This window comes from Nematolebias whitei, chromosome 5 (genome assembly GCF_014905685.2).
Source record: "Nematolebias whitei isolate Nwh7 chromosome 5, NemWhi1, whole genome shotgun sequence".
In the NCBI taxonomy this organism is placed as follows: Eukaryota; Metazoa; Chordata; class Actinopteri; order Cyprinodontiformes; family Rivulidae; genus Nematolebias; species Nematolebias whitei.
The window spans coordinates 6,762,251-6,777,189 of NC_056502.1; the positions used below are offsets into that span (position 1 = coordinate 6,762,251).

General features: G+C 41.1%; 1 protein-coding gene across 1 annotated transcript; it reads right to left on the reverse strand.

Moving 5' to 3' along the window:
* Positions 1 to 8,611: 8,611 nt before the first annotated feature.
* LOC119409848 (cortexin-2) lies at positions 8,612 to 8,863 on the reverse strand. The gene has a single exon (XM_037676753.1). The coding sequence runs from the start codon at positions 8,861 to 8,863 to the stop codon at positions 8,612 to 8,614; it is 252 nt and encodes an 83-aa protein (XP_037532681.1).
* Positions 8,864 to 14,939: the final 6,076 nt, after the last annotated feature.

The following is a 14,939-nucleotide window of genomic DNA, read 5'->3' on the forward strand; positions in this document are numbered from 1 at the left end:
CCTGTAGGTGAGATAGGAGCTTTGTGTTGGCTGAAGGACACCTCCACAGAGCGCTCAGCAGTTCACGGACACGCCTTATCTTTTACAGGAATCTAACTTTCAGTCTTGTTTCTTCCTTCCCCTGCACAGATAATATACACACTTTTCTTGCCGTGCAAAATAATAGATTTATTAGAAATTCCAAATGGGAGATTAAATTATTATTATTTTTTTTTAATGAAAAGGCGTAAATAAATAAGCTCCTCTGTGGGCCAATTTGTGTTAATTTAACCCCCCCAAAATGACAGGATTTAGCTTATTTTATTATTATTATTAATATTATTATTATTAATTCGTAGTATATCTAGTGAGAGTCTCCGATAGGAATCACAAGACAAAGAGTTGGCACGGAGGGCAGGAGCAGGACGGAAGGCATCCGTCCTCGCCGAGAACAAGCAGCGAAGGATGAAAGGATGAAAAGAAGGACGATTTATCTTATTCTTCTCCGCAGAAGTTGTGGATAAAGCTATGTGAGCTCATTAAAAATAAAACAGATGGTGTGTAGGAAAGAAATTTGCATTTGAACTACTTCATATAAAACGTTGCCATATAAAAGTAAAGAATAAACAAACATTGCCATAAGAAATGTTTAAAATGTCCTTATTTATTAGTTTCTAAGTGAAATGTACATTGTTTTGTACTCCAGCCAGTAAAAGCATTTATCCTGTCAGCTGCCTGTGTGAAGAAGAAGGGGTCATCACCAGTAAAGACTGTCATTACACCGTGCAGCTCAGAGGATGCAGCACTTAGTGACAGTGTTAAAACACAACAGGGCTCTGCTGGCAGAACCCTTAAAACGTGCACAAAATGGTTCTGTGAGAGTCAGAGCTGGTGCTGGACGTGCTATGTGTTCCTGAGCAGCTTTCTCCTTCTGATGTATTCTGAAGAACATTGCAGCTGACATGAATCTGACAGAGCATCTCCAGACTTCTAACGAGAAACAGGAGATGGGATCACATCTTTCCCGTTGCATCAGTGTTTGCATTCCTGACTGAGCTCATGTTTTAGTCTTTGCAGCTCTTTATGCCATTGGTTGCTGTCATGTGTTTGTTCTGAGAGCTCTGAAGACTGTGTGTGAGCTGGAGTCACCTGATGGGAGCCCTCAGGCTGTTTCAGAGACACCAGGAGAGACACCTCATTCGTCAAAGCCCTGAGGCTCCAAACGTCCTGCTACTGTCCGCCATCTTTAGAAATAATTTTTTGAAGTGTTCGGGGAATCAAGTCTTTTTGTTTTTATCTAAAGTCCTTACAAACTTAAACAATTGTTGCAATTTGAAGGACTGCATTAGGTTGTTGGTGAGAGATAATTGTGTAAATTCTTGTCATTTTAACTTTTAGTCACGTTCACAACATCGTAATGTGTGTTTTTCAAAAGTGCCTTTATGGTTTGGCATGAACTTGTATGGGTGCACTGTGGATCTGTTGGTTAGATATGTTGCCTTGCAACCAGGAGATCCAGGGTTTAACTCCTGATTTGGGGCTTTGTGCATGAAGTTTCATGTTCTTACCAAAAGTTTTCTTCAGTTTCTTCTCACAACAACAAAAAAGTTCCATTGGCAATTTTTAAGTTGGTGGTTGTATGTATGTGAAGGACTGGAAACCTGGGCTCTCCCTTATAGGGTGAGAAGCTTCCCTGGTGATGTGTTCTGGCCACGTCCCACTGGGACCCAAAAGAAGACCCAGGACATGCTGGAGGGACTATGTTTCTCTGCTGGCCTGGGAACACCTTGGGATTTCCCTGGAGGAGCTGGCCCAAGTGGCTGGGAAGAGGGAAGTCTGGACCTCCCTACTTAGGCTGCTATATTGTGACCCAATCCAGGATAAGTGGAAGAAAATGGATGGATGGACTGGAACCCTGTCCAGAGTTTACCTCGCCTCTTATCCGATGACTGCTGGAGATAGGTATGAGCTCCCAGCAACCCTTACCGTGTATCTGAGCTCCACTCGGAGCTCCCCGAATGATGGAGCTCCTCACCCTATCTCGAAGACTGAACTCAGCCACTCTACAAAGGAAGTTCATTTCAGGAGCTCTGGGATCTTGTTATTTTGGTCATGATCCAAACCTCATGGCCATAGGTGAGGCAGCCCAGTAAATTGAGAGCTTTGCATTTCGGCTCAACTCTTCCTTGACCACAACTGACCAAAGCAACACCCTCATTACTGAAGATGAGGCCCCAATCTTTGGATCCATCTCCTGCTCTATCCTACTGTCACCCATAAACACAAAGCACAGATTCTTAAACTCCTCCACCTGAGGAAAATACTCCCTCCTAACCCAGAAGGTTTCATTCCACCTGTTTTGACGAACTAATACTAAATGTTTTGATCATATTTCCTTGGATAAATGGTTAAATGGTTGGTTAGCTGGTTGGTTTTGACGTCCCTGGTACTAATATCTAATTTAAGCAAACTACAAACTCAAACTGAAGGTCACCCAGACATGGTTTAGAAAATTGTCTCAGAAAAAGATATTAGATGGGATGATTAATTTATTTGATGACTATAATGAGTATACCAACCAGTCATTTGATGAAGTAGAGCTTGTTAGTAAAAATAAAATCATAAGTGATGTACTGACTTCCTGTGGAGAGTGTCCAGGCAGTTTTTGAGTAAAACTGTCAAGAAAATGACAGAAGGAGCTCTTTGTCCGAACACAGGATCACTATCATCTCCTGTATGAAAGAGAAACCAATCAGGGTTAACAATCCATAGTTATTTATTCACGAGAACAAGAAATAATTAAATGACACATTACATGAAAAAAAAAGTTAAATAAATTTTCAAGAACGACCAAGTTCTTGGTTAGAGCTACTCAAACGCACATAAACACAAGTAAAGGATTTGCTGGACTCTGGCTCCACAAATCAGTACTTTAAAATTCACTGCAGTGATCGTTTTTAGATTTCTTACATTTTAAGAACTAAATTTGTAACGTGCAAACTAGATAAGTAATTGACAAGTTCAGACTTAAAGCTTGTTTCTAAAATGCTGCAGGGATCCTTTTTCTCTTTGCTGCAAATTAACCACAAGTCTTCAAACTATTTGTCAGTGCAAAAGGTGACTGAAAAGTCATCAGCTCTTGGGAATAAAAGGATTCGGTCCAAAGTCCAGTATCTAATAGCAATACTCCATCCCTCACGCCATCGTGCACAGCAGCTCACATTCACAGGCTAACAACCCCTTCAACCTGTTCAGAGACCATTAAATTAACTGGAGGCTGAATAGTGAAATGGAGCATTTGGAAGGGAATAAATTTAGTGTGAGGCGTCTAAGCGTGAACAGCAGAGAATAAAAATAATTTAATTATCAAAGTCTGTCTTTATTGTGAGTCATGTTGCATAAAGCATGACTGTGTTATTGATCCATAATGGCTCCAGTCCCTCCTGCTGTTCCCACTTGCAGCAGAAAGGGTGCGTTAAGATTGGATTTTAATGTTTGGCAGCAGGTAATGAGATTTTGGTGACAAAATGAACACTTTCATTCAAATGTGACAAGTTTCTATTTCATGTATTGCTTGAAATGATGCTTTCAAAGGCCCATGGTGATACTTAAAACCATCTGGGGGTAAACAGAGATTTTATAAATACTGATAACAGTGTATGTAAAACTAACCTGCCCCTGGTCATTGAACAGTAGACCAGATCTTGACCCTTGCAGGGTTATTTAGGAGGAGTTTGACTCTCCAGTCCACATGTTTTGTAGATCTGGAGAAGGTTCATGGCCCTGAAACATTCTGGGGGGGTCGCGTGTGTACAAGCTTTTTGGTTCAATAACCAAAGTTGAGCTTGTTCCTGTGACTTAGACTCAACAGTGACTGTTTGTTGTGTCCAATACAGTTTATTGCGTTCATGACCAGGATCTCAGGAGTCACAGAGAAGTTGCTTCGGTCTGTTGTGGTGAAAAAGGAGCTGAACTGAAAGAACTGCTCGGCCTACTTTTCAACCCTCACCTACGGTCACGAGTCACGATCAAATGAATGAGATCCTGGATACAAACAGATGAAATGGGCTTCAATGATAGGGTGGCTGCTCAGCCTTAGAGATGTGGTGAGGAGGTCCAGGAACCAGGGGGAGCTTGAAGTAGAGCTACTGCTCCTCTGCATCAAAAGGAGTCAGGTAAATGATACCTCCTGGGCACCTCCCTTTAAGGAATGTCCCACGAGACCACCTAGGCAGATCGAAAACTCGCTGGAGGGACTATGACATTGTGCCGCTCGGGGTGGTGCATGTTGGAGTGGCTCCGTCACATTCATTCTGAGTTATTGCTTTTGAAAACTTTAATTCATCTTTTTCTGGATGTAAATCATTTTTTTCAGATGATTACTTCCTCTGGTATCAGATGCTGTGCATCTAGTATTTTTACTGAGATCTTTTTACTTTTGGGCATTTGGTATGATGTGTAACCATGGCAATAAGTTTTTTTTTTTTTTTTTTTAAACCAGGAGCAGCTGATTAACATCTCAAAAGCTCAAATACCTCAACTACAGCCACAAATCCCAAATGAGTTGAAAAGGAGGCGCCGTGGATGAATTCCTGTCAACCTGGTGGCGGTGATCGAGTACCTGACCGCCGAGATCATGGAGCTGATGGGAAACTCGGCTCATGACAATGGGAGGACTGCAATCACACCCCAGCACCTTCAGCTGTCTGTCCGTGGTGATGAGGAGCTTTCGGGCAGTCCTGCTGCCCAGGAGGACTGAGAGGCCTGCCAGATCTAACAGCAAGCTGGATCCAGGTGGATGGATTGTATATGTAGCCAGATCCTTCCTGCCCACAGCTGTCATCATCTATAACTCTTGAATGGAACCAGGATGATGAGCTACAACAACACCTAATTTCCCTTTGGGATTAATAAAGTATTTTTGAATTGAACTGAACGTATCAGGTCTGGAGGTAAAACGCCCCGGGATCCCTCATGAAGTACTGGAGAGCGTTGCTGAGAAATGTATGGTTTTCCCTCCTGGACCTGTTGCCTCAGTGACCTGACCAAAAATAAAAAAGGATAAATGGGTGGAGGATAACTTTAATGTACTCAATAGTTAAGTCAAGCATGAGATAATTGGAGATCTGCTAAAAGCTCAAACTTCTTTCTTGCATCCTAAAAATATTCACAACTCCTGCAGCAAACGGCCTCCTCCTCAAAATGCATCGTACCAAACTAGATAAAGGTTTAGGATTTAATCCAAACTTAGTTTTAGCAGTGATCATCAGCCCCAGATGACATTCCTCTTTAAAAACACAAACAGTGAGCGGACTCCAGGAAAGACGTGGCTCCTCACTTACATAACAATTTGAAAAGCACAGAGTGCACATTTGTCTTCTTTATAGGATCAACTCATTTAAAATTCTCATCCACATCCGCTCCCCCTGCCCTCCCTTCAAAAATAAATAAATAAAATCCAGTGGGAGCATGATATCAGCAAAATTAAGTAACCCAACATATTCAACCACACACAGAGAAAAATCATACTTTAGTTGGATGCAGCCATATTTTACCACAGTGCGTGCAAACGTTTTTTTTTTATATCAGACAATATCCAGCTTAGGTGAGAAGAAATTATTATTCTGCATTGATATGGGGTTTTGGCTCAAAGAGAAGTTTTGTGTAGAGACTAATGTGTGTGTGTGCAACCAGACACATTGTCTGGGCTCATAGAAAACCAATGGAGGCACCTGCCAGCTACCACTGCCAGTCACTGATAAAATGGGAAAGAACGTGTTGGCCTCCAGCTCAAGCTGCTTGTAAAGGTCAGCAAGGACTGAAAAACAGTTCCCTCACCTTTTTTTTATTAGTTTATCCTAAACAAATGCTGCTTTTACTGCCTGGTGGATGAACCTAATGAAATAAAACACATTCAAGAGTGTGGGCTGTGATTTTTATTACAAAAGAACAATGGCTCAAGGCAAAAAAAATAGATTGAAAAAAACGTCTTCAGAGCAGACAAGGAAATGCTGCTTGAGCAACTGAATCACAGCTACAACATCAGGATTAAAGCACTTTACCATTTATCATGCACAAACAGGATACTCCGTTGAAGATGCATGCGGGGAGGGGGTGGGGGGGACACCTCAGCACATCGTTGCAACATCTGCGTTATGCAGTAAAAGGCCACAGCAGATCACAAGAACATCACGTATTATCAAAAGTCCCACAGTTCACTTTGTGTCCCTGCAGGGACAAATACGAGGAACAGAATTTTTATTTATTTTTCTAATTTTCAACAGGCTGTATGACATCGGTGACGAGCAACGACACTGCTGCAACAGAGTGCCCAGTGTGTTTGCTACCTACGGTACTGTAAACAATCTACACGATAAGGCGCACAGTTGAAATGTTGCCCAACAGAAGAGCCACAACATCCGTCTGTAAAGGGTCTGATGTGAAAATGACTTTTCATCTTCAACACCAACACACTGCAGATCTGGCATACCAACTGTCAATACACCGACCGCAGGCAGTAAAATGCTGTTTGGGTTTTTAAAATGACCGCAACACAAAAACGCACTCGCTCAAACACATTTATATACAGAATTTTAAAAAAATGTGTAAAAAACTCATTTTCCTAAAACATAAAACGTTTGTTTTTCCAAGTTAGACATAAAGTATTTTCTTTAACGTCTCTTAATTGTTGACATCTAAAAACCTGGACACAGAAGGGCTCTCCATGACAGGACAAATACCGTTTTTATTTTATTTTTTAATTCCACACAAACAGTCAACTGAACAGCGCAAAGAGGTGCCCGTCTCTTTGTACCATTCCTAATCTTTAAAGGGAGCGGTTCAATCTAACTTTCTTTGATAGGGATGCACCGATATGGATACTACTCTCAGATATTGAAACAGTATTCTCATACTCTTAACTGTTTTGATACTACTACGACACGGTGCAGCAGCGTGACATTCACCTCTCAGGTGAGCAGTCAAATGGCAGAGGAGGATCAACGTCAGTTATGCGGAGGTAGCATTTTATTTTTTCGTGTGACTGTTCTCTTTTTATCGGTGGCATTAATGCCACATAAAACTGATAACGCCACGAAACACCAGCGGAAGACGACGAAGAAGAAGAAGAAGAAGAAGCCATGTGAAGTTGTTTAAAGTGACGATTAGGCGAAAGAGGGTCCCGGACAGTTACATGTCTGAACTCGAGCTTCCTGACATTCTCATCACTCTGTCCCTGGCAAAAGGGCGAAGGCCTCCATCGTCCTCATCGAGGTGAAAAAGCCAAGCCAGCGAGCTGTCCAGCAGCAAGCCGGCAAGTCGTCAGTGAGACAACCTCAACGAGCCGGTCCCCGACACTGATCTAGACCATTCTGAGAGGGGGCGACATGGGGGGGGGGAGTGGATACGGCGAAAACTGAGTGGTAAATTCTTCCACAGAGTCATTAACGAGACTAAAAAGCTGCTTTAAAAGCAACAACTGCCAACGCTGTCTGAAGATGGTGCTAAGCTACGTAGTGATGTTTTTGTTGTGTTTCCACTCGTGCTGCTGCTGGATGTCTTTTAGAGACGTGACCAAAACTGTTTATTGCCTCGTTGTTCTCTTAATGTTTATATAAAAACATTTTAGCAGTTATCATGTGTAGGAATAGTACTTCTGTTGTGCTGCAAATCACTGGATTTTTTTTTTTTGGGGGGGGGGGGGAGTGTTGCAATGGAATTAATTATTTTATTTTTTATTGTTTTTAAATGGTAAAATGTGAAAAATACAGATAATTTTTTAACAGATTAAATTTGTAATTACAGGTTCTATTAATTGTAAAAAAAAAAAAAAAAAAAAAGTTCAATATAATTCATTACTACTTCACTTGTTATCAACAAGTACTCAAATGTAAGTACAGTACTTGCACTTTTACTCGTTTTAAAAAAAATGTGGTATTGGTGCATCCCTGTTCTTTGTGATTGTGAAATCTGGTTTGTGATCCTAAACATGTTCTGTTCATGGCCATTTGTTCCTGTTCAGAAAGTTAGGACCCTGTCGTATACACATCCTACTAAGACATAAGGCAGTCACTTCCTCTTTGCCTGATTTGCATCAAAGAAAGACCTCGCCACAAATGAAGACAAAATACTGTAAAGACAAAACAACCAAATATTCATACCGCAATTTCAAACACTATTTTCATCGCTGATTGTCTACACTAACAATAAAATCCTAGAACATAAGTAATCATGAAAAAATGTAAACAGTGGGATAATTCATCTGGCTTGTACCTGGACAGATACTGGACCCTGTGAGATCTGAAGACTTCCATACACGAGATGGAGGAGGAGTGAGGTAGTCCACATGAGAACTGAAAGGGAGTCTGGTTCGTCGTGTTTTAGTGTGGTTTGATCAATTAGCTTCATATTACAGTTACGGTTGTTTTGATACAGTTTACATTTTTTTTAATTGGCAGGAAGAAGCTGCTGAATTAGCTCAAAAACAATTCGCTGTTGAATTGCTGTGAAATTAGATTTTACTTTCAGAGGGTTTTCTGAAACTTGTGACTTTCCAGGTGAATTTGAGTTCGTTTCTCCAAGTGCCAAAGTACTTTGTACGAATCAAACCAGTTGATTTTTGTATCTGCGCTCCTCAGACGATGCGATAATCAAACGTGTCTTTCTCTGTGTGGTCTGTCCAGTTGGAGGAGGGCATACTGCGGTATGGGTCCAGCAGAATGCGGAAACAACGCACTATGAGCAGGGCCAGGAAGATGAAAAGCAGCAACACAAAGACGAAGGCAGCCTTTTGCTCCAGCGTCAGGTAGTGCGCATCGTGACTGCCGCCTCCTGAATAGGACTGCGTGTGGCTGAAGTGGCCCTCGACCATCCTGGGCACATCCATGCTTGATCGTCTCGGCTCCAGCTCTTTTTCTTTTGTCGCAAGATTTTGAAAGAAGAGAATTTCAGAGGATAGGACCTGTGCAAAAATTCAAACAAAATGGATTAGACGTCACGCCCTCCAGGGTTTTTACTGCTGAAACAGAAAATCTGTATCAGAAAATAAATTTTAGATGAAAACAACAAAACAATCAGAAGTCTTTAATCAGGACAGACTCCCTCACCGAGTCTACTTTTAGATCTGTTGGCACAAATCCTGCTCAGTAAGTAAAGTCTAAAGGGAGTTCTTTGGTCATGATTGAAACAGCTCTGGGGGCTTAAAGTGGCACTCTAGAGTTTTAGTTATGCAACATTTGTTGGAGACAATGGCGCTCTCGAGGTAGTTCCCGGTAAGTCGCTCGCATTATTACACAGCCTGATATGGAGAAATTTCCAGCACTGTCCTCTGTGAGTTTGTCTGATATGCACCAAGCTGCACCTGCAATTTAAATCTGGTAGAGACGTTTACTCTGAGCACAGTCATGCATAAAGTAATCTGAATTTCTCCTGAGAACGCACATAAATTAAGCATGAACTCAGGTAGGAACCAACAGGTTGGTGAAGAAGAGACTACCAAGCAGATCACGTGAACAACTGCAACAAGGATGCAAAACAGGCATTCCTTCTTTCTTTAAAGTTTAGGTTCATTTACAACATTTTATTGCAAATGTTTAATCCACGGTGTTTGGAGGCGTGCACGGGAGGACTTTAAGAAGAATTTAACAAGATTAACACTTAAAAACAATTATTTGTTTGCTCGAAATTATAGCAAAGTTGTGTCTCAGTTTAACTTTTCCTTAATAAATGCTCCAAGAGTTTCGGAGTGAGACGAAGGTGGCTTTGTATGGCAAGCCAAGTGTCTCATTAATAGCCACTTTTACCTATTAATGAGACACTTGGCTTGCCATATTCGCAGAGGGCCCTCTAGTGGCTGAAAATGGTGGTGTTCAATAATTTCCATGTCAGAATGAATGAAATCGTCAGATCTCAAAGTCAAAAATTGGGTTGTAAATATGGGAAAAAATAAGTAAGTCGCATTGCCGTATAAGTCACAGGGCATGCCAATTTATGCAAAATGCTGCGGCTTATATAGCGAAAAATATGGTACCCACTGTCCCTCCTCTGGACATGTCCAAACCATCTCAGTCTGGCCTCTCTAACTTTATCTCCCAGTTGTTCAACCTGTGCTGTACCTCTGATGATCTTATCCATCCTTGTCACTCCTAAGGAGAAACTCATCTTCATTTCTGCCACTTCCAGTTCTTTCTCCTGTCTTGTTGTCCATGTCTCTGTCTCCAGACCATACAACAGCTGGTCTCACCACTGCCTTGTAGAGTTGCATTCGGGCCCAAAAAATCCAATCCGACCCAGCCCCAGCCATCAGTCATCATTTCCGAACCCCACCCAACTCGATGAATTAACAGTAATTACAGGTCAGAACCCGGAAAAAAAACCAACATTTTAAATTAGTTATTAACAGTCGGAGACGCGCAGCTGAATGGGGCAGAAGATCAGAGCTGAGGTGGTGTTTGTCCTTTCATGGCTGTAAAAGAGCATTTAAACCCTGTTCCTGCCTGCATTCGTCATATAAATACGACCAGAGAAAAGATGAGATATCTGGACAGATTCTTCTTTGTTGAAACATTTCGTCTTTTATCCAAAAGACTTCAATTACGACATTTATTATTTTGTGTGCGTCTATACTCTGACCTTGTCTAAATAGATTTTCCACAGCAGATCCCTACAGGTGGTTAGCTTAGGTTGCTTTGTATTCAGTCATACAAGTAAATTGGTTGGGGGGGAAAGCAAAACCCAGGGATTTATTCTCCTAGTGCAACTGGCCTGCAGCTATGTGAATCGTTTGTTCTGACAACATGTGGCCTATAACACAAAAATTAGGGGGAGGGACAGTTGTGTTTCCTATTCTTCAGGCAGCGCTGAGAGTAAATTAATCAATTCCAAAACAGCTAGAGGGAATATTTGATGCTGTTTCTCCAGCTGAGCAAAGTCCCAAACTAATCACAAATATCATCTGCTCTCTGTACAACACAGGAAGTATATGAATTTGTTTAAAAAAAACAAAACAAAAGTATACATGCAAATACAAATTCAAGGTTGTATTTAACGTTGAATGTAACAAGAGTTCATTTTATTTCTTGCATGTTATATCTATCAGTGCTTTAGATTGTTTAATAATTACATTCTGAGGACATGGCTCCTTCACTATCCCAAAAATTAATTAGTGAAAAATATGGCGACAGTTCTTAATGAAGTGTGACTCTAAACAGTTTATTAATGTATACCACGAGCTGAAAGTAACAGTTTCTGTCAATCCTTTTAATAAACAGAAGGTTTCTTCTGCTCTCAGATCTTGTTAATCATCAATACATCTCCCAGATATAACTTAACTTGTTACTTGTTAGAAAGTAGAAAGAAAAATAAGAGTTAAATCATAAAATTAGGCTAGTTAGTTGTATAAAACGTTAACACTATAATCAAGAGGTTCAAAATGTACATTTCTAAGTTAGCCTAATTTTGCCATCAAATGGATGGATGGCTGTCTCTGCGTTTATTTGTCTATAATGTTAAAATATCTCATAAACCAAGGGATGGATATTACTGAAACTTTCAGGAAATAGCCACTGGATGTACATCTATAACTGATTAACTTCTGGATTCAATCCCATTTGACACCACAGTTAAGCTACATTAAACACAAAAATGGCTATAACTCTGCTAATTTTACAGGTATTAATATGAAATTTGGTGAACTAGCAGTACTATTGGATCACACAAGATCTCTCGATATTGCACGAGATCATGCAAATTGTAAATTTACAAGATTTGACGAAAACAGCTTGAACTCCGTCTCTTCTCATCACGATGACCTCAGTTTAAACCTCTGGCATGAAAGGTGGAGGGCTCAGACTTTTCTACTGATAACTGTGTGGCTAAGAAAAATAAACGACCAACAGAGCCATAGAAATTGTAAAATGCGTAAAAACGTATTGACAATTGCTTCAGGGAAATGTTTGCATAACTCAAACTCCAATCTTTCTGTCTTTTGGGTTGTGTCCTTCGGTTCTGCTTCAGTAAGCGTGACGAGCCGTCTCAGACACTGACAACCACTTGGGAAAAATGCTGAATGTGTTATGAGACGACTCAAAGTGACATGACAAGTAGAAGAGCCGTCTCTTCCTGCCATAAAAGAGAAAAAAATAAATCTATCTGCAAACTCACAGGGAGAAGACATGGCGCGAGCCCTCAGCCCTGCCTCACTGATGGGCAGGCTGTAATCCATCATACTTAAAACTCAGAAATGATATTTCTCTTCTGTGATTCATTGTTCTCTCTGAGAAAAATGATATGGAACACGGCTGTTTTTCTTCAACCATTGGTATTCTCTCAGTGTTTACAGTCAAATCATAACCTCATAACTTGTCCTTCAGTGGCACGGCCAGGTTACATGGTATTATCACCTTAAACCACTCTGCTATTTATTACAGGGTTATGTAATTTGCTTCAGAGCCTCACATCAGCAGCAGTTCCTAAGCTCTTAGAGTTGGGAGCTTTTCTTGACAGGATTTCATAAAGATCAGCTAAACATTTAAGCTCCCAGTGACAACTTAAGAAAGAGCCGAAGCAAAAAAGAGACAGGTCACATTTGCTCATCAACAAATGCATTTAGGGAGACATAATTACCTCTGTCGGCCTCAGTAAAATAAAAAGAAACGCCAACACATCATGTCATATTTTAGAATAAAATATTGAACGTTATTTTGGGCTGACTGGATTTTGCAGGGAGAAAGTAAAGGTGTGTCAGATACTGACAAGAAATGATGTGTGACAGGAACGCTGAGCCAATTTGAGAAAACAAGCACGTTGTTTTAAAAATGTTGAGGTAATCTGCAGGTTCAGTGTGTGAACTATTGATAAGAAATACTATTCACCAAAATGTCTACTGCACACTATTTAACGCCCAGTGAAAGTATAAAATCTTGCCAGTGATAAGAGAGGAAAATTGTTACTTTAATTATTATGATTTCCCTGCGGTGGCAATGTAAATACAGTTATGTGTTGTGCAAAGAAATGCAATAAACTGTTACAAATTATGATTGTTACCAACTCACAGAAAGCAGGGATTTTGGAATGAATGAATGCAGAGATGTGAATTATCCATCCAGGCTCGATTACTGCAATGCGCTTCTATTTGGAATCAGTCAGACCTCTACTGAATGTTTACAACTGGTTCAAAATGCTGCAGCCCGATTTTTAACTGGTTTGGGCATGAGAGCACATTACCCCAGTTCTGGCCTCCCTTCACTGGCTCCCAGTTCACCTTAGAATTCATTTTAAAAATTCTTCTGTATGTCTTTAAACCTCTGAACAGTTCTGCCTCCTCTTATCTTGCTGATCTGCTGCAGCCATATGTCCCACAGTGCTCTCTGAGGTCAGCAGACCAGATGCTTTTACAGCAGCTTCGGATGTTATCAGACCATTAAATGGATGTTATTAGTCGTTAGGTCAGACTGTCCCCTCCTACCTCTTAACTGGTTTAAAGTTACATTTTTATCTGTGATAATATGCATCGTGGCTCGTGTGTAAAACCAGAAGTGTACTTTAGTTAGCTTTATGTAACCCTTTTCCTAAACCTAACCATACACCTGACCCAGACCACTGACCCTAAACTTAACCCCCTTAACCTTGAGCCTTTCAATTTCATTCAATTCAACCTTTATTTAGACAGATAAATCACATTGAGCCTCGAAGACTCAATTACAAGTGAGACCTGTTTAGACAGACTAAAAAGTAGTGAAACTGGACATGTAGGAATCGGAGGCAAAAAAAAAAATCCAATCAAACTCTTTCTTCTTGGCTGAAAAGAAAGACTCTAATGTTGAAAAAACACCTCGCACATACAAGCATATAGTGACGTAGACATTCCGCAGCGGGGGGAGACGACGAGAGCGGTGAGCATGTCCAAGGACGCTCTCAAGGGCACTGTAAAAGTTCTGATGAGGATGGAATAATCAACCAGTCCCCTCCGGTGAGATCTATAAACATTCTCGAGGGATGTCGGGGAATGGCAAAGGACAACGCCAATGTGCATCCAAGAGTCCTGAAATGATGACAATGTTTATTCATCTGGTTTCCTCAGTTTGATCAGTTGGAATTCCTCGATGGGGGAGGGGGTGTCAGAGCGTCAGATTCTATGTCCTCCAAGCGAATTCAGATAAGGTGGCCTACAAGGCCAGGCAAGAGAGCCAAATTCAGATAAACACACACTTGTTTTGGGGACAGGCAGAACTTTAATGACATCTACCTTGAGTCTGGGTTGGTCCACTCGTTTCCGAAACGTCCAAATTACATGGCCACACCAATGGACCGTGCATGAGAATAATCCCCAAGATCTGATCCATTCTGCCAAAAGCATTTGAGTCTGGGTGCTCGAGGCACGAACCAAGCCATCATAAGGCAAGCAGCGTAATCGGGTCCAAATTTGCTGCCGACGACTTCCTTGATTGTAGATAAACCAGCAACCAGCCGAATCCAAAAAGCAGGAACCAGTTATCATAAATCCAATTATAAATGCGTCCTTAAAATCCACAAATGACAGCAGAGATAGACACGTCATCAAGTCTTCCAAGTCGATGAGATATCCAGCTGCGTGTGTGCCAAAAGGGCAAATCATCTCGCCTAAAGCCTGTCTTCTCTTTGAAGAAATGTTATTAATTGTGTTGAGGGACCAACTGACCAAATCCAAGTCCATAATTATGGTTCAGAAGAAATGTAGAGAGAGGCTCAGAAGCTGTTTCACAGAAAGAGCAGCAAAGCGGAGAGGGAGAGGAGGGGAAATGCGTCCGACCTCGGCAAGAGCAAGTGGTGAAGCCTTACCCTAACCCTGACACTAAACCTAACCCCCAGACCCTCGACTCTTAACCTAACCACGTGACTGTATTATCAGCGTACATACCTTTGAACCTACTAGGAGGTAGAGGAGGGGCAGTCTGAACGCTACATATGGGGATGATAACAACTAA

Bases quoted from the DNA above. Each gene is read 5' to 3' on its own strand.
- LOC119409848 (XM_037676753.1), bottom strand. From the start codon at position 8,863: ATGGATGTGCCCAGGATGGTCGAGGGCCACTTCAGCCACACGCAGTCC.